This window comes from Nicotiana sylvestris, chromosome 11 (assembly GCF_000393655.2).
Source record: "Nicotiana sylvestris chromosome 11, ASM39365v2, whole genome shotgun sequence".
In the NCBI taxonomy this organism is placed as follows: domain Eukaryota; kingdom Viridiplantae; phylum Streptophyta; class Magnoliopsida; order Solanales; family Solanaceae; genus Nicotiana; species Nicotiana sylvestris.
The window spans coordinates 80,455,333-80,476,465 of NC_091067.1; the positions used below are offsets into that span (position 1 = coordinate 80,455,333).

Below are 21,133 nucleotides of genomic sequence, written 5' to 3' on the forward strand. Positions count from 1 at the left end.
GTCTGTTGCAATGCTGAAATCATATCAGTGAGATTAGTTTCCCATTTTAGTTTGGCGATTCTAATAAATAATTCATCAATAATTCGCAATAGGGAATTTACCCGAGATTCATTGCATTTAATGATGTATCATTCCTCTGTCCTTGTGGCTGGCTTAGCTGGAGATTAATAAAATTATATCCAGGAGTCTCATTTGCTTCATTTCTGCCTCTCGTGCCATTAATAATTCGATACAACATTCATATATCAATTTTTCTAACTATGCTCCTACTTTATAATTCAGTCTCAAAATTCAGTGAAGAGGTATTTTACCAAAGCACCAAAACCAAATTTGGCTTCCCATACTCAACCTATCCAGGAAGAGAATATCAACCATTTAGAAGTACCATCTTCGAATGAATTTTATTTGGATTCTTTAAAGTTTGTCCCGGGGGAAAGAACTCAAATCTTGGACTTCCATCCAAATCATCGCGATGTTATTAGAAGAGAATTCCTTCAACAAGGTCCTTGTCAACCTCGACTTCATAACTTTCTTAAAACAAATTTTTCTGGATCAATGCGTCGATTTAATCCTAAATGGTTTGATGATGAATATCATGATTGGTTGGAGTACAGTGTAAGTAAAGATGCAGCCTATTGTTTGTATTGTTATCTGTTTAAAGATAATAATATTCATCAAGGTGGAGGTGATGTATTTTCAAGTATAGGGTTTAAGAATTGGCATAAAAAGAATAGTTTTGATAAACATAGGTCGAGTGGCATTCACAATGAGTCAAAAAAGAAATGCCAAGATTTGCGGCAACAACGATTTATTCAATCTTCATTTGAGAGGCAATCTAGTCAACTTAAGCATGAGTATTGGATCCGCTTAACTGCTTCAGTTAATGTAGTAAGACTTCTTATAACTCAAGGATTAGCATTTCGAGGTCATGATGAATCTAATTCTTCACTTAGTAGGGGTAATTTTCTTCAAACACTCTCATGGTATGCAAAAGTGTGTGATAACATTCATGATTATGTACTGGAACATGCTCCTCAAAATGATCAAATGACTTCTCCAATGATTCAGAAAGACATTGTTACTGCATGTAAGATAGAAACAACTAAAACTATAATTAAGGAACTAAATGGTGATTACTTTGCCTTGCTAGTTGATGAATCTTTTGATACGTCCCGCAAGGAGCAAATGGCTATTGTCTTACGGTATGTTGATAGAATGAGATTTGTGATGGAGCGACTTATTGATGTTGTTCATGTCCAAAATACTAGTGCTTCATCTTTGAAGAGTGCAATTGTTAATTTACTTGCTCAACACTCCTTAAGTCTATCATATGTGCGTGGACAATGTTATGATGGGGCAAGCAATATGCAAGTTGAAATTAATGGTCTTAAAATGTTGATTAAGCAAGAAAGTAGATCGGCTCATTCCTTTCATTGTTTTGCTCATCAACTCCAACTTACCCTTGTTGCGGTTTCTAAGAAATGTCTTCAAGTGGGGGAACTTGTAGTGTTGGTTTCAAATATTTGAATATATTGGGATCTTCTTTTAAGCGTATGGATGAATTTTGAGAATCTCAAAAAGAAAGAATTCAAGAGGCATTAGATATGGGTGAGCTTACAACCGGTAGGGGCTTGAATCAAGAACTTGGTCTTTCAAGAGCATGTGATACTCGTTGGGGATCTCACTTTAAATTATTTAATAATTTATTATGATGTTTGGCTCTATTCTTGATGTTCTTGAATCACTTGTTCTTGATACACGTTCTACAGATGAAAGAGCCAAGGCAATGGGATATCTCAGGGCTTGTCAAACATTTGAGGTTGCATTCATGTTACATTTGATGAGGGATATTTTAGCAATCACAAATGAGCTCAACAAATGCTTACAAAAAAAAGAGCAAGACACTGCAAACGCCATGCTACTTGTTGAAGTAGCAAAGAAAAGGTTGCAAAAGTTAAGGAAAGAGGAATGGGAATCTCTTATTGCTAAGATATCTGCATTTTATATCAAATATGATATTTTGATACCTCGCTTTAATGATCCATATGTTAGTTCTTTAAGATCACGTCGTAAACCTGCTGATTGTACAGTCTTACATCATTATCGGGTTGATGTATTTTGCAAAATTATTGATTGGCAAATTCAAGAACTTAATGAATGTTTTGACGAAGAGACAACTTATTTGCTTCATGGAATTTCTTGTTTGAATCCAATTAACTCATTTTCAAGTTTTGACATCAGGAAAATAATGAGAATGGCTGAGTTATATCCTGATGACTTTGATGAATTTAGTATGGGTACTCTTGAGAATCAACTTGCAAGTTATATTATTGATGTTCGTGATGTTGATGAAAGATTCTACGATCTACGTGGGCTTTGTGATCTTTCAAAAAGATTAGTTCAGACAAAGAAGCATTCAAATTATCCTCTTGTATTTCGCTTAGTGAAACTTGCTTTGCTTCTGCCCGTTGCCACTGCATCTGTTGAAAGAGCATTTTCGGCGATGAAGTTTATCAAGAATGACTTACGAAGTCGAATGAATGATGAGTTCTTTAGTGGTTGTTTGGTGCCTTATGTAGAAAAAAATGTGTTTGATAGTATTTCTAATGATACTATTATTAAAACATTTCAAGATATGAAACCTCGTCGAGTGCAGTTGTAATAATGTACTTAGTTGTTTTTTGTTGATCTCATTAGTCATTAGGTCCTTGTAACTAACACAAGACTTGTTTTTTGTATTTTCTCTTTTGAAAGTCTTGTTACTATGATTTGTTTATCTTAACACTATCTTGTGGTGAGAACTTCTCTTTCTATTAATGAAATATGTTAGCATCTTTTTTTTTGGTTTCGGTTGGTTAGCTTCATTGTGTATTTGATTTTTAAAATTTTTGAACCCCCTTCACAAATATCCTGCCTCCGCCACTGTCACCCAATATGAGACCAGGTTCATCGATCTAGCTCGCCATGCTCTTGTCATACTTCCCACCGAGAGAGAGAGAGGGTGAGGAGGTTTATTGATGGTCTTATTCAGCCGATTCGTATTCAGATGGCCAAGGAGGCTAGAAGTGAGATCACTTTCCAGGAAGCGGCCAATATGGCCCGCAGAGTTGAGATGGTTCTGTCACAGGGAGGTGGTCATGGGTTGGATAAGAGGCCCTGTCATTCAGGCAGATTCAGTGGTACCTCATCTGGAGGTATAGATTCATATGGTAGAGGCCATCCTCCTAGGCCCTTTCAGTTAGCTCTCCAGGTCTCTCATGGTACTTTAGGTGGTCGTGGTTCTCAGACGCACTATTCTGATCAGCAGCCTTACAGTGCACCACCAGCTCCCATAGTGATTGAGGGTCTTGAGACCCGTATTGATGTGTTGCTGTTAGACATGGTAAACTTTGATGTTATATTGGGGATGGACTGGTTATACCCGTACCACACCATATTGGACTGTCACGCCAAGACTGTGACCTTAGCCTTACCGGATTTTCCCCGTTTAGAGTGGAGGAGGACTCTTGGTCATTCTACCCGTAGTGTTATCTCGTACGTGAAGGCTCGGTGTATGGTCGAGAAGGGGTGTTTGGCCTATTTTGCTTATGTTCGTGATTCCAGTGCTGAGGTTCTCTCTATTGATTCAGTGCCTGTGGTTTGTGAGTTTCCTGATGTTTTCCCTTCAGACCTGCCGGTTATGCCACCCGACAGGGATATTGATTTCTGCATCGATTTGGTTCCGGGCACTTAGCCCATTTCTATTCCGCCATATCGCATGGCCCCACCAGAGTTGAAAGAGTTGAAGGAGCAGTTGCAAGACTTGCTTTAGAAGGGTTTCATTAGACCCACCGTTTCGCCTTGGGGTGCACCGGTGTTGTTTGTCAAGAAAAAGGATGGTTCGATAAGAATGTGCATTGATTACCGACAGTTGAACAAGGTCACCATCAAGAATAAATATCCACTACCGAGGATTGATGATTTGTTCGATCAACTTCAGGGTGCCAAGGTATTTTCAAAGATAGACTTGAGATCTGGCTACCATCAGTTGAGGATTAGGGCATCTGATGTCCCTAAGACAGGTTTTCGCACTCAGTATGGGCATTACGAGTTCTTGGTCATGTCATTTGGGTTGACAAATGCACCATCAACTTTTATAGATTTGATGAACTGAGTGTTCAGGCCTTATTTGGACTCGTTCGTGATAGTCTTCATTGATGATATTCTGGTATATTCCCGCAGCCAAGAAGAGCACGAGCTGCATCTTAGAGTGGTTCTTCAGACTCTAAAGGATAGTCAGCTATATGCAAAGTTCTCAAAGTGTGAGTTCTGGTTGAGTTCAGTTGCATTCCTGGGTCATGTCGTATCAGCAGAGGGTATTCAGGTTGACCCGAAGAAGATTGAAGCAGTCAAGAACTGGCCTAGACCAGCATCAACTACAGATATTCGGAGTTTCTTGGGATTGGCAGGCTACTATTGTCGGTTCGTGGAGGGGTTCTCATCTATCATAGCCCCGATGGCCAGGTTGACCCAGAAGGGTGCCTAGTTCAGATGGTCGGACGAGTGTGAGGCAAGCTTTTAGAGGCTCAAGACAGCTTTGACTACGGCACCGGTGTTAGTATTGCCCACGGGTTCAGGGCCTTACATAGTTTATTGTGATGCTTCCCGTATTGGGCTTGGTGCAGTGTTAATGCAGGATGACAAAGTCATTGCCTATGCTTTGAGGCAGTTGAAGATTCATGAGAAGAACTATCCGGTTTATGATTTGGAGTTGGCAGCCATTGTTCATGCATTGAAGATCTGGAGGTATTATTTGTATGGCGTGACATGTGAGGTGTTCACTGATCACAAGAGTCTTCAGTATTTGTTCAAGCAAAAGGAGTTGAATTTGAGGCAGAGGAGGTGGTTGGAGTTGTTGAAAGATTATGACATCACTATCTTATATCACCCGAGAAACACCAATGTGGTGGCCGATGCTTTGAGTAGAAAGTCAGCCAGTATGGGCAATCTTGCTTATATCCCAGTCGGTAAGAGGACGCTTGCTTTGGATGTTCAGGCCTTAGCCAATCGATTCATGAGGATGGATATTTCTGAGCCTAGTCGGGTATTAGCTTGCATGTTCGCTCGTTCTTCGTTATTGGAGCATATCCGTGATCGGCAGTTTGATGATCCCCATTTGTGTGTCCTTAGAGACACGGTGCAGCGTGGAGGTGCCAAGCAGGTTACCTTAGATGCTGATGGAGTTTTGAGATTGCAGGGTCGAGTTTGTGTGCCTAAAGTGGATACTCTTCCAGAGTTGATTTTAGAGGAGGCCCATAGTTCCCGGTACTCTATTCATCCGGGCACTGCGAAGATGTATCAGGATTTGCGGCAACATTATTGGTGGCGTAGAATGAAGAAGGATATTATTGCATATATGGAGCGGTGTTTGAATTGTCAGCAAGTTAAGTATGAGCATCAAAGGCCTGGTGGTTTATTTCAGAGGATTGAACTTCCCGAGTGGAAGTGGGAGCGGATCACTATGGACTTCGTTATTGGACTTCCGCTGACTCGGAAGAAGTTAGACGCAATTTGGGTCATTGTTGAAGGCTGACCAAATCAGCGCATTTTATTCCTGTGGCAGTCTCCTATTCATCCGAGAGGTTAGCTGAGATCTATATCCGGGAGATTGTTCGCCTTTATGGTGTGCCGATATCTATCATTTCGGACCGAGGTACGCAGTTTACCTTGCGTTTCTGGAGAGCATTTCAGCGAGAGTTAGGCACCCAGGTTGAGTTAAGTACAACATTTCATCCTTACATGGACGAGCAGTCCGAGCGGACTATTCAAATATTAGAGGATATGCTTCGGGCTTGTGTCATTAACTTTAGAGGTTCGTGGGATCAGTTTTTGCCTTTAGCGGAGTTTGCCTATAACAACAGTTACCAGTCGAGTATCCAGATGGCTCCTTATGAAGCTTTATATGGTAGGTGGTGTCGATCTCCGGTTGGATGGTTTGAACCTGGAGAGGCTCGGGTTTTGGGTACGGATCTAATTCAAGAGGCCTTGGACAAGGTCAGGATCATTCAGGATAGACTGCGTACATGTCACGACCCAAAGTGGAGGGCCATGACTAGCACCCGACCATACTTGCCGAGCACCAACATACATTTTATCTAACCTTTTTTTATTATCTTTTAGGGTTGACGAGATCAATATAAATGGTAGACATGTATCATGGACAACCAACAATAAAATATGATGGCATGAACATACATAACAGGGGATGACCAGACAATCAAGAAACTATATATAAGGTACGAGCTACCACGCTACCATGAAAGACTATACAACAAAAACTAGCCGACAAGGCATACCAAACTATACATGAGTCGACACCTGTCTATGAGCCTCTAAATGAACATAAGTGCTGCAACATAGTCGGAACAGGGCCCCGACATACCCATAATGTCTATAACAAAAATGCATACTAAGACCACGACAAGTCTGGATAAGGGATCTCGCCAATCACTGCTGAACTGGACAACCTACTGTGGTGGGGGAGCTGCACCTGCCTATCTATCAGGTCCTGCAGCACGACATGTAGCATCCACAAACAAAAGGACGTCAGTACGAATAAAGTACTAAGTATGTAAGGCAGGGAACCATAAATACGAACAGTAATGTAAGCAGGGATAGAGAATATACAACCTTGAACATCTGAGTACCTCTGAGGGCTACTGACATGAAATGCATAATACATATGTATGTATACATAAACTTTTAAAGCATACGCCTATGTGGGCATCATCATCATCATATCATACCCAGCCATAATAGGCTCGATAAAAAAGGTACCCGTCTATCATAAGGCTCGGTAGAATCGTACCCAGCCACGTGGAGCTCGGTAAAACCCAACTGATCAGTGGTTGCACAATAGGTGCCGTACTCGGCCGACTATAGCGCGGTTCGGTAGAGTAAAATAGATACATATATATAATGCATGCTCGACTCATGAAATCACATTCTAAACCTTTTGGAGTGACGTAAGGTCGGTATCCTCTGTACACATTATTAGGACTAACTCTTCACTATGAACCTTATAAGAATCAGGAAGTACCAACAACATTGATAACATAAGAATAAGAGAAGCAACATTAACATCAATCGTTCCATAAGAGGGAAAACAATGTAAGTACTGCTAGCTTCTAAGAGTAGAGTATCTTTGGAAGCTCGTTCATTACATTATGTACAATCGGAGTCGTGCAAAAGAAGGAAAGGGATAGCCTCACATACCTTGTATATACTGCCCCAATCTCAAGCTATGCAATTGTCAAAACTCCTTAGTCTACAATAAGAGAAACGATACTATCGTTATCATTTAAGCGTCATAACTATTATGTATCGACCACAACCTATTTTACGATGAAACGGACAGCACCTCCCCTATATATATGACCTCACACCATTCAAAACAGTCACCAAACAGCCCAAACAACATCAATAATAAACATATTGAGCCTCCCAAAATAGTCCACACACAGCCTAATCACTCCATACATACGACGACCACCGTAGTCGTGTCAAACAACCTGGAAATGTTACGAATAACTATCAGCCCATAACCCTACATATATATGGTGTTTCTCCACACCCTTCCTCCTCCAAAACTCCACAAGATAGTAGTAAAATACGCAGCCCAACAACAACGCAAAACAGTCCACAAAACAATAACATTACTACCAAGCCTTTCGATATATATCTCACAAGTTCTAGCTTCAATGGCTTAGCCGCAACTTGGATAATCTTAAATACATATAGAGTAAGAGGTTCCTTACCTTTATACAGAAAGAACAACTCCAATTTGACCTTAAATTTCCATGAAATATCCCTCCAATGCTGCCACAACAACAAAAAAGCGAAACTAGCGATCAATTAGTGTTTTTCGGCACTAGAATCACTTTAGAAGGCTTGAAATCACCTAGGATTGATATTAAGAACATGAGGGAGTATTTACAGAACATAAACCCTTTAAAACAACCTCCCACACGAGCTGGAACGACACAAAAATGAGCAACAACAAGAAGAACAAGAGACTTACTAGCGCCACGGAATTCCCGACACTTGATTTGTGTTGTTTGCCCTTTTTTTGGGCGGGTAGATCACCCCGTAATTCCTTGTAAATTAGGAGAAAATAAAATTATGAACCTAAGTTGCGTCAACGTTTGTCGACTTTTGTTTCATAACTCGTTTGACTTCAAGACTTATGATACGAATATTATATGATTCAAATACCTTAATACATGACCTCTTGAGTGTATTAAGAACCTCTAGGTTTACCTGAAAATACGAGTTACAACACCCTTGATTCGTTTAACTTCTAATACTTGTTAATCACCCTTATACACCCTTGTATCACTTAAGACCAATATGATTAACTTCTTATCATCTCAAAGGTAATTCCTTCTTGGATCTATGTTAACTAATATATGGAATGAACTAACACATGTGGATATGGGTTGTAACACCCTCCCCCTTAGGAACATTCGTCCTCGAATGTAAGGGTTCATGGGGAGTTTAAATCATCGTGGATTTCGGTCAAGTTTCTCCCATAAATAGAGGACAAACTTGCAAGCGGTTAACTCAATGTATGTCCTTACAAGAGTATGCAAAGCATTATGGACATGTACATTCTCTGCATATTGACATTTTGTATTAAGGAAGAATATTCTCAAGTTATTGCTTACCTCATAGAGCCATTTCACCTTCCAATATATCATGTGTTCCACCAATATCCTTGTTATCTTCATTCTGGAATAGGTACGGGTATTTAGACTTCATCTCCTCTTCTGTTTCCCATGTCATTTCTTCCATATTCTTGTTCCTCCACAATACTTTGATGGAAGCTACATCTTTTGTTCTCAGCTTGCGGACTTGTCGATCTAATATAGCCACTGGCACTTCTTCATATGATAGGTCCTCTGTAACCTGTAATCTTTGATAGGGACGACTCGAGAAGGGCCTCCAATACATTTCCTCAACATAGATACATGGAATATCGGGTGAACAAATTCCAATTCGGATGGCAATTCTAACTCATAAGCAACCTGTCCAATCCGTCGAAGAATTTTATACGGCCCGATATACCTTGGACTCAGCTTACCTTTCTTCCCAAAATGCATAATACCCTTCATTGGTGAGATCCTCAGGAAAACCCAATCACCAACCTCAAACTCTAGATCACGACGTCGGACATCAGAATAAGATTTTTGCCTGCTTTGTGCCGTCCTCAATCGCTCCTGTATCACTTTCACCTTCTCAATAGCTTGGTGAATCAAATCTGGCCCATATAATTCTGTTTCACCGACTTCGAACCATCCAACTGGTGATCTACATCTTCTCCCGTATAGTGCCTCGTATGGGGCCATTTTAATACTGGAATGGTAGCTATTATTGTAGGCGAATTCTATGAGTGGAAGATGGTCATCCCAATTTCCCTTAAAATCTAGAACACATGCTCGTAGCATATCTTCCAGTGTCTGAATGGTACGTTCAGCCTGTCCGTCAGTCTGCGGATGAAATGCAGTGTTGAGATTTACCTGTGTGCCTAAACCCTTCTGGAAAGACCTCCAAAAGTTAGCCGTAAATTGAGCTCCTCGGTCAGATATAATAGATACCGGCACACCATGAATCCTAACAATCTCCTTGATATACAACTTCACATAATCTTCAGCCGTGTAAGTTGTCTTAACTAGCAGAAAATGGGCACATTTTGTAAGTCGATCAATTATCACCCAGATGGAGTCAAACTTATGATAAGAGCGAGGTAATCCAATAATGAAGTCCATATTAATCACCTCCCATTTCCAGGTCGGAATCTCTATATTCTGAAGCAATCCACCGGGTTTCTGATGTTCTATCTTTACTTGTTGACAATTGGGACACTGGGCTACAAATTCTGCAATAGACTTCTTCATGTTATCCCACCAATACTGCTCCTTGACATCATGATACATCTTTGTCGAGCCGGGATGGATGGAATATCGGGATTGATGAATCTCATTCATAATCTTCTCTCTCAACCCTACCATATTAGGCACACATAATCGGCCCTGGTATCTCAGTGCCCCATCTCTTCCGATCTCAAAAGCCATACTTTTACACTGCTGAATGCTCTCTCTTAATCGTACTAAGATAGGATCTTCATATTGCCGTGCTTTTACCTCGGCTACCAAAGATGATTCTGATGTATTCTGTACAGTAACACCTCCGTCATCAGAGTCTAACAATCTGATTCTCATATTGGCTAGCTGATGAAGCTCTTTAGTCAACCCCCATCTACCTGCCTCAATATGTACTAAGCTTCCCATTGATTTATGGCTGAGAGCATCTGCCACAACATTGGCTTTACCGGGATGATACAATATCTCGACGTCGTAGTCTTTCAATAATTCAAGCCACCTACGCTGCCTCAAATTCAACTCTTTCTGCTTGAAGATGTATTGTAAACTCTTGTGATCTGTGTAGATGTCAACATGGACGCCGTATAAGTAGTGCCGCCATATCTTCAAAGCATATATTACTGCAGCCAATTCCAAATCATGGGTTGGATAATTCTTTTCATGCTTCTTCAATTGTCTTGATGCATAAGCAATCACCTTCCCACGCTGCATCAATACGCACCCCAAACCTATACCTGAGGCATCACAATATACCACATAACCTTCTGTTCCTTCAGGAAGAGTGAGCACTGGTGCGGATGTCAATCGATTCTTCAGCTCCTGAAAACTACGTTCACAAGTGTCAGACCACTGGAACTTGGTAGCTTTCTGTGTTAACTTAGTCAATGGTGATGATATAGAGGAAAACCCTTCTACAAACCGCCTATAATATCCTGCTAGCCCTAGGAAGCTGCGGACTTCTGATGGTGTTGTAGGTCTCGGCCAATTCTTTACTGCATCGATCTTCTGAGTGTCGACACTAATACCCTCGTCAGATATCACATGGCCAAGGAACGCTACTGAGTTCAGCCAAAATTCACATTTGGAGAGCTTAGCATATAACTTACGATCCTGAAGCGTCTGTAATACTATCCGCAAGTGGCCCGCATGTTCCGCCTCCGAACGAGAATATACTAGAATGTCATCAATGAATACAATCATGACCACCGCCGGCGACCTCCATTCCCAAGGTAGGTTTCTCTCTCCTTTCTTTGTTTTTTTCGAAATACACTGATTTTGTTTAATTTCTCCATGTTAGGGTTCAAAGTTATATATTATTTGTTCAACCATGTTCGGGTTCAAAGTTAATTTCTTCATGTTAGGGTTTTATTTCTCCATGTTAGGGTTCAAAATTAGCTCAACCATGTTAGGGTTCAAAGTTATATATTATTTGCAATTTTTATGGTTCTTATTAATACATTTAGTCCAAAATATTTAGTTTTACCTACTAATTTGGGGAAAAAATTGTTTGAAGATAAGAAACCCTAAGAGTTGCACCTTTAGGATTATGTATTGGAATTTTAGTTTATAAATTGAAATTTTAGGATATGACTTGAACTTTTGTGGATATGAGTTGAACCTTTAGGGTATGAATTGAACCTTTAGAATATGAATTGGACTTTTAGTTTATGTATTGGAATTTTAGTTTATAAATTGAAATTTTAGGATATGAATTGAACTTTTGTGGATATGAGTTGAACCTTTATGATATGAATTGAACCTTTAGGATATGAATTGAAATTTTTGGATTATGTATTGGAATTTTAGTTTATAAATTGAAATTTTAGGATATGACTTGAACTTTTGTGGATATGAGTTGAACCTTTAGAAAATGAATTGGAATTTTAGTTTATGTATTTGAATTTTAATTTATAAATTGAAATTTTAGAATATGACTTGAACTTTTGTGGATATGTCACGACCCAATCCCCGAACCCGGTCGTGATGACACCTCTCGTGAAGACAAGGCCAGCCAGACCAAAATGGAACACCTCTTTTAAACAGTTAATCATCATAAATAGTAATAACATATAATATAACACTCATAAATTGCGAAATTTTAACATTAACAACAGCAGGAATCATCCCGACACAGCCCAAACCGGGGTGTCACAAGTCATGAGCAACTAAGAAGTCTTGATACAAGTCTATTGAACACAAAATCCGATACAATAGTTCAGAAAAAAACATGGAAATGATAGGATAAGGGAGGCACGGGGCTGCGAACGCCAACAACTACCTCGTAGTCTCCAAATCACTGCCTGGACTGGGAGAAATCAGCACTCAAGAGCGGACTCTACGATGCCTGAATCTGCACACATGGTGCAGGGAGTAATGTGAGTACTCCGACTCAATGAGTAACAATTATAAATAATGGCTGAAAGTATGAAAACACGTAAAGACACAAAGCAATTTCATATTAAGCAATAAAACCACTTAAAATAGTAAATCAGTGAGGAATCAAATGATATTCCCTTTTAAAACAAGTAAAACAGGTAATTTAACATGTAAATAACAAGTAGAAATCCGCCCCTCGGGCATAGTATCAATCGCTCAGCATAGTATCAGCCCCTCGGGCTCACTCTCAGTAAGTCTCAGCCCCTCGGGCTCACTCTTGGAATAGTATCAGCCCCTCGGGCTACCTCACAATCACTCATATCAGCCCCTCAGGCATAGCATCAATCACTTAGAACAATTGGTACCCGCGCTAACTGTGGGTGTGCAGACTCCGGAGGGGCCCCTTACGGCCCAAGCGCTATATCAAGTCACCTCGTGGCATCATCACTCGACACTCGGCCTCACATCACTCAAGCCACCTCGTGGCATATAAAGTATCTCAAGCCCTCAGCCTCATATCACTCAGCATATCCTCACATATGGCCCTCGACCTCACTCAGTCCAAAATCATCACAAGCCCCTTGGGCATTGGTAAAACAGTAGTTCTCAACCCAAAACATGATGTAGAAATATCATTTAAGTTTCAAATCTGAGTAAAAGTGGCTGAGTTTGTAAAACAGTAGATATCAATAGGACTGATTCAAATAATAAGTCAAGCAGTGAGGAAAACAGTGATAAAAATCTCCGAAGGGTTCAAATAGTTGGCACGAAGCCCAAATATGACAATCAGCCCAAATCATGATGATAACAAATGAATTTCAGTCAAATATTCAATAAAATCATCAATCGGGATGGACCAAGTTACAATCCCCAGTAGTGAAAGACCCCACGCTCATCATCCAGCGCGTATCTTGCCTCAATATAGCACTACATTGTGCAATCCGGGGTTTCAAACCCTCAGGACATCATTTACAACTATTACTCACCTCGAACTGGCTAATTCTCTAGCTCGCAACGCCTTTGCCCCTTGAATTGGCCTCCGCGCGCGTCGAATCTATCCAAGATCAGAACGAATACGTCACAATATGCTAAGGGAACAAAGCCCAAGCGAAAACATTCGAAAAATATCAAAAATCTCGAAATTAGCAAAACTCGAGCCCCGGGCCCACGACTCGGAATCGGGTAAAATTTACATTTTCAGAATCCTCATACCCTCACGAGTCTAACCATACCAAAATTATCCAATTCCGATACCATTTGGTCCTTCAAATCATCATTTTACATTTTTGAAAGGTTTCAAAATTTTCTTACCAAATTCCATCTCAAATCACAAATTAAATGATGAAATCAGTGATAGATTCATGTATTCTAGCCAAATCTGAGTTAAAATCACTTACTCCGATGAATTTCTTGAAAAACCTTTGAAAAATCGCCAAAATCCGAGCTCTCTAGGTTAAAATATTAAATAAAACCCAAGACCACGTATTTATAGGTACCCCTCAGGTTTCAGCTACCGTGGCCGCGCCCACTTTTGTGCGGTCCGCGCGACATCTACCGCGGACGCGCCCGCTTTTGTGCGGTCCGCGCGACGCCTACCGCGGCCGCGCCCGCTTTTGTGCGGTCCGCGCGACGCCTACCACGGCCGCGGCCGTTTTTGTGCGGTCCGCACAGCACTCAACGCGGGCGCACTTATTTTTGTGCGGACCGCGTGAGTGAGTTCTGGGGCCTGCAACCCCTTTAGACCTGCTACAGCTATGATTTTTGCACTAAAACATCCCGGAACCTACCCGGAACTCCCAGAACTTCGAACCAATTGCACCAACACATCCCATGACATCGTTCAAACTTGCTCAAAACTTCAGAACGCTCACAACAACATCAAATCACCAATTTAACATAGGATTTAAGCCTAAGAACTTCAAGAACTCTTAAATTATGCTTTCGATCAAAAGGTCTATCAAATTTCGTCCGAATGGCCTGGAATTTTGCACACACATCCAAATGACAAAATGAAGCTACTGCAACTCTCGGAATTCTATTCCGACCCCAATATCAAAATCTCGCCTATCAACCGGAATTTGCCGAAATATCAATTTCGCCAATTCAAGCCTAAATCTTCTCTACAACTCCAAAACCCATTCCAATCGCGCTCCTAGGTCACAAATCACCTCTCAAACTAACCGAACCATTGGAACTCACTTCCGAGCCTTCTAACACATAAGTCAACACCTGGTTGACTTTTCCAACTTAAGCCTTCTTAAAAGAGACTAAGTGTCTCATTTCTTACCAAATCCTCTCCGAACTCAAACTAATCAACTCGATCACATAAAACACGGATAACGAAGCGTAAAGAAGCTGAAATAGGGGAAACGAAGCGGTAACTCATGAGACGACTGACTGGGTCGTCGTATCCTCCCCAACTTAAACAAATGTTCGTCCTCGAACGAGTCAAGAAACATACCTGAAGCCTCAAACAGATGAGGATATCTGCTCCGTATCTCCTGTTCGGTCTCCCAGGTAGCCTCCTCCATGGGCCGACCTCTCCACTGCACTTTCACTGAAGTTATATCCTTTGACCTCAACTTCGAAACTTGGCGACCCAAAATAGCTACTGGATCCACATAAAAGGTCAAATCATCATCCAACTGAACCGTGCTGAATCCCAAAACATGAGACGGATCCCCAATATGCTTCCGGAGCATAGAAACATGAAATATCGGATGCACACTCGACAGGCTAGGTGGAAAAGCAAGCTCATAAACCACCTCCCCAATCCTCCAAAGCACCTCAAAAGGCCCAATGAACCGAGGACTCAACTTGCCTTTCTTCCCAAACCTCATAACACCCTTCATGGGCGAAACCTTCAGCAAGACCTTCTCACCGACCATGTAGGACACATCTCGAACCTTCCGGTCTGCATAACTCTTCTGACGCGACTGCGCTGTACGAAGCCTCTCCTGAATCACCTTCACCTTCTCTTAGGCATCCTGAACCAAATCTGTCCCTAATAGTCTAGCCTTTCCGGGCTCGAACCAACCAAACGGAGATCTACACCGCCTCCTGTACAAAGCCTCATATGGAGCCATCTGAATACTCGACTGGTAGCTGTTGTTGTAAGCAAACTCTGCAAGTGGTAGAAACTTATCCCATGAACCTCCAAAGTCAATAACACAAGCACACAACATGTCCTCCAATATCAGAATAGTACGCTCGGACTGTCTGTCCGTCTGAGGATGAAATACTGTGCTCAACTCTACCTGAGTACCCAACTCTCTCTGCACGGCTCTCCAAAAATGCAAAGTAAACTGAGTACCTCTATCTGAGATGATGGACACCGGAACACCATGCAACCGAACAATCTCCCGGATATAAATCCCTGCCAACCGCTATGAAGAATAGGTAGTACACACATGGATGAAGTGCGCAGACTTGGTCAGCTGATCCACAATCACCCAAATAGCATCGAACTTCTTCAAAGTCCGAGGAAGACCACTCACAAAATCCATGGTGACCCTCTCCTACTTCCACTTGGGAATAACCATCTGCTGAAGCAAGCCACCCGGTCTCTGATGCTCATATTTTACCTGCTGACAATTGAGACACCGAGCTACAAATCCCACGATATATTTCTCCATTCTTATCCACCAATAGTGCTGCCTCAAATCCTGATACATCTTCGCGGCACCCGGATGAATGGAATACCACGAGCTATGGGCCTCCTCTAGAATTAACTCTCTAAGCCCATCCATATTGGGCATACAAATCCGGCCCTGCATCCTCAACACACCATCATCAATGACGGTCACATCTCTGGCATCATAATGCTGAACTCTGTCTTTAAGGACAAGAAAATGCGGATCATATTGGCGCTCTCTGATACGATCATATAAGGAAGACCGAGAAACCACACATGCCAACACCCGATTGGGCTCCGAAATGTCCAATCTCACGAACTGATTGGCCAAGGCCTGAACATCAACTGCAAGGGGTCTCTCCCCAACTGGAATATATGCCAAACTCCCCATACTCACTGCCTTTCGGCTCAATGCATTGACCACCACGTTGGCCTTTCCCGGATGGTACAGAATAGTGATATCATAATCCTTAAGCAACTCCAACCATCTCCACTGCCTCAAATTAAGATCTTTTTGCTTGAACAAATGCTGAAGACTGCGATGATCAGTGAACACCTCATAAGATACACCATACAAGTAATGCCTCCAAATCTTCAATGCATGAACTATGGTAGCCAACTCCAAATCATGAACGGGGTAGTTCTTCTCATGGGGCTTCAACTGACGAGAAGCATAAGCAATAACTCTACCCTCCTGCATCAACATACAACCAATCCCAACTCTCGAAGCATCACAACACACAGTATATGAACTTGAAGCTGATGGCAAAACCAACACTAGAGTTGTGGTCAAGACTGTTTTGAGCTTCTGAAAGCTCTTCTCACACTCGTCCGAACATACAAATGAAGCACCTTTCTGAGTCAACTTGGTCAAGGGCGATGCAATGGATGAAAATCCCTGAACAAACCGGCGATAATAGCCTGCCAACCCAAGAAAGCTACGAATCTCTGTGGCTGAGGACGGTCTAGGCCAACTCTGAACAGCCTCTATCTTCTTTGGTCAACCTGAATACCCTCGCTGGACACTACGTGTCCCAAGAAAGCCACTGTACTGATCCAAAACTCACACTTGGAGAATTTTGCATAAAGCTTCTCCTCCCTCAATCTCTGCAACACAACTCTCAAATTCTCCACGTGCTCCTCCTGACTACGCGAGTACACTAGGATATCATCAATGAATACTATCACAAACGAATCAAGATAAGGCCGGAACACGCTGTTCATCAAATGCATGAATGCTGCTGGGGCATTGGTTAGCCCGAAAGACATAACAAGAAACTCATAATGACCATATCTGGTCTTGAACGCAGTCTTAAGAATATCTGAATCTCTGATCTTCAACTGGTGATAACCCGAACGGAGATCAATTTTGGAGAATACCCTCGCTCCCTGAAGCTGATCAAATAAATCATCAATGCGAGGCAAAGGATACTTGTTCTTAATTGTTATTTTGTTTAATTGCCTTTAATCAATGCACATTCTCATCGTGCCATCCTTTTTCTTCACAAATAAAACCGGTGCACCCCAAGGGGACACACTAGGCCGAATGAACCCCTTATTTAGGAGTTCCTGAAGCTGTTCTTTCAATTCTTTCAACTCTGCTGGTGCCATACGATATGGCGGAATAAAAATGGGCTGAGTGGCCGGCACCAGGTCAATACCAAAATCAATGTCCCTGTCTGGTGGCATGCCCGGCAGGTCTACAAGAAACACATCGGGACCTCAAACTGGGACAGAATCGATACTAGGAGTCTCAGCTCCAACATCCCTTACAAATGCTAGATATGAAAGGCAACCCTTCCCAACCATACGCTGGGCCTTCAAGAAAGAGATCACTCTACTAGGGATATAATCAGTCATACCATGCCACTCGATCCGCAGTACACCCGGCATAGCCAAAGTGACTGTCTTAGCATGATAGTCTAGAATAGCACGACATGGAGATAGCCAATCCATGCCTAAAATGACATCAAAATCCACCATGCTCAATAGCAATAGATCCACTCGGGTCTCCAGACCCCCAATAGTCACCACACATGACCGGTATACACGGTCTATAACAACAGTATCGCCCACTAGGGTAGATACATGAACAGGTAAAGCAAGAAACTCACGGGGCATACCCAAATAATGAGCAAAGTATGATGACACATAAGAAAAGGTGGAACCGGGATAAAATAATACAAAGGCATCTCTGTGGTAGACTGAAACAATACCTGTAATGACAGCATCCGAAGCAATGGTGTCGGGTCTGCCCGGGAGTGCATAGAAACGGGCCTGACCGCCCCCTGATTGACCTCCCCCTCTGGGGAGACCCCTGGCTGCCTGACCTCCACCCCTAGCTGGCTGGGCGGGTGGTGAAGTAACTGGAGCAAAAGTCGAGGGCTGACCCATCTACTGGGACGAACTAGCAACACGACGAGGACATTGCCTCCACACATGTCCAAACTCTCCAGACTCAAAACAACTCCCAGGTGCTGGAGAAGGGGACTGAAGGGAACCCCTCGCACGAGAGTGACCAGCTGATGTACTCGGCATAGAAGAATCCTGAGCTGACGGGGCACGAGATGAACTCTAGGATGGAAGGGCACTGAGTGATGACTGGACCCGCTGAGATTCATGATGACAATGACCCGAAGATGCCCCGCGATACTCTGGGCGGGCTGACTGAGCAGGCCTGAAAGAACGGCCTCTACCATGCTGAAACTGGCCCCTCGAAGAAGCACCACTATAACTGCCAGATCCTCGAGGCTTCTTGGCCTCCCTCTCCTATCAATCCTGACGGCGAACCTCGAACGTAGCACCCAACACCCTCTCTCGGGTCATAAGAATACAGAGGTGATAGTTAAGGCCATCAACAAATCTCCTGATCCTCTCACGATCTGTCGAAACCATCCAAATGGCATGACGAGCCAACTCAGAAAACCTTGACTCATACTGTGACACAGTCATATCCCCCTGTCGTAACAACTCAAACTGTATACGCAGCTCCTCTCTGCGGGACTGCGGCACATACTTCTCCAAAAAGAGAGTGGAGAATTGCTGCCAAGTAAGGGGCGCTGCTCCAACAAGCCTACACCTCTCATACACCTCCCACCATGTGAAGACAACCCCAGTAAACTGAAAGGTGGTAAATGTCACACCACTAGTCTCAAGAATCCCTGCTGTACGGAGCATCCCCTGACACTTATCAAGAAAACCCTGGGCATCCTCGCCCTCGGCACCACTAAATGACGGAGGCTGGAGTCTACCAAACCTCTCAAGATGACGCTGCTCGTCATCCGACATAACTGGCATAACAAACTCTTGAGCTGGTGCAACTGGCTAAGCTGGAGGTGCCCCCGGTGTCTGTAGTCCCTGCACTACCTGCTCAGGTGTGCGAGCAGCGGGGGTCTGATTGCCTCCCCCGGCCTATGAAGTAGCTGCTGCTGTAGTGGCTGAATCTGCCTGAGCCAGGCCAGTGCAAACTGATAAGATCTGTGCCAAGACCTCCTGAAGACCCGGAACCACGATAGGCACAGCTGGTGCCTGAACTGGTGCTGCTGGAGCATCCATAGCTGGAGCTTGATCCGGAGCCGGGGTAGCTGGTGGGTCATTAGGTGCTTCCCTCGCTGCTCTGCCTCTGCCACGTCCACGACCACGTCCACGGCCTCAGTGGGTGGCACTGGTGGTCGTCCACCTCGTCCGGTAGCGCGAGTCCTCGCCATCTGCGAGAGAATCGAATAACAGAAGTCTAGCGTTCAGATCAACAAGTTCGCACGACAGGAGTTTCAAGAATATGAAGTTTTTTTTCTTAAAGGTTCTGTAGCCTCTCGAGGATAAATACAGACGTCTACGTACCAATCCGCGAGACTCTACTAAACCTGCTCATGACTCGTGAGACCTATGTAACCTAGGCTCTGATACCAACTTGTCACGACCCAATCCCCGAACCCGGTCATGATGGTGCCTCTCGTGAAGACAAGGCCAGCCAGACCAAAACGGAACACCTCTTTTAAACAGTTAATCATCATAAACAGTAATAACATATAATATAAAACTCATAAATTGCAGAATTTTAACGTTAACAACAGCAAGAACCATCCCGACACAGCCCAAACCAGGGTGTCACAAGTCATGAGCAACTAAGAAGTTCGGATACAAGTCTCCTGAACACAGAATTCGATACAATAGTTCCGAAAAAAAAAACATGGAAATGATAGGATAAGGGTGGCACGGGGCTGCGAATGCCAACAACTACCTCGTAGTCTCCAAATCACTGCCTGGACTGGGAGAAATCATCACTCAGGAGCGGACTCTGCGATGCCTGAATCTGCACACATGGTGCAGGGAGTAATGTGAGTACTCCGACTCAGTGAGTAACAATTATAAATAATGGCTGAAAGTATGAAAACACGTAAAGAGACAAAGCAATTCTATATTAAGTAGTAAAATCACTTAAAGCAGTAAATCAGTGAAGAATCAAATGATATTCCCTTTTAAAACAAGTAAAACAGGTAATTTAACATGCAAATAACAAGTAGAAATCCGCCCCTTAGGCACAGTATCAATCGCTCAGCATAGTAGCAGCCCCTCGGGCTCACTCTCAGTACAGTCTCAGCCCCTCGGGCTACCTCACAATCACTCATATCAGCCCCTCGGGCATAACATCAATCACTCAGAAAAATGGGTACCCGCGCTCACTGTGGGTGTGCAGACTCCGGAGGGGCCCCTTACGGCCCAAGCGCTATATCAAGCCACCTCGTGGCATCATCACTCGGCACTCGGCCTCACATCACTCAAGCCACCTCATGGCATATAAAGTATCTCAGGCCCTCGGCCTCATATCACTCAGCATATCCTCACATATGGCCCTCGGCCTCACTCAGTCCAAAAATCATCACAAGCCCCTTGGGCATTAGTAAAACAGTAGTTCTCAGCCCAAAACATGATGTAGAAATATCATTTAAGTTTCAAATCTGAGTAAAAGTGGCTGAGTTTGTAAAACAGTAGATATCAATAGGACTGAGTTCAAATAATAAGTCAAGCAGTGAGAAAAACAGTGATAAAAATCCTCGAAGGGTTCAAATAGTTGGAACGAAACCCAAATATGGCAATCAGCCCAAATCATGATGATAACAAATGAATTTCAGTCAAATATTCAGTAAAATCATCAATTTGGATGGATCTAGTCACAATCCTCAGTAGTGAAAGACCCCACGCT

General features: G+C 42.8%; 2 protein-coding genes across 2 annotated transcripts; both read left to right on the forward strand.

Moving 5' to 3' along the window:
* Positions 1–555: 555 nt before the first annotated feature.
* LOC104211699 (uncharacterized) lies at positions 556–1,527 on the forward strand. Its single transcript, XM_009760794.2, has one exon. It carries the CDS (start codon positions 556–558, stop codon positions 1,525–1,527), a length of 972 nt encoding a protein of 323 aa, XP_009759096.2.
* A 184-nt stretch (positions 1,528–1,711) lies between these two features.
* LOC104211700 (uncharacterized) lies at positions 1,712–2,662 on the forward strand. Its single transcript, XM_009760795.2, has one exon. The coding sequence runs from the start codon at positions 1,712–1,714 to the stop codon at positions 2,660–2,662; it is 951 nt and encodes a 316-aa protein (XP_009759097.2).
* Positions 2,663–21,133: the final 18,471 nt, after the last annotated feature.

Bases quoted from the DNA above. Each gene is read 5' to 3' on its own strand.
- LOC104211699 (XM_009760794.2), top strand. From the start codon at position 556: ATGCGTCGATTTAATCCTAAATGGTTTGATGATGAATATCATGATTGG.
- LOC104211700 (XM_009760795.2), top strand. From the start codon at position 1,712: ATGTTTGGCTCTATTCTTGATGTTCTTGAATCACTTGTTCTTGATACA.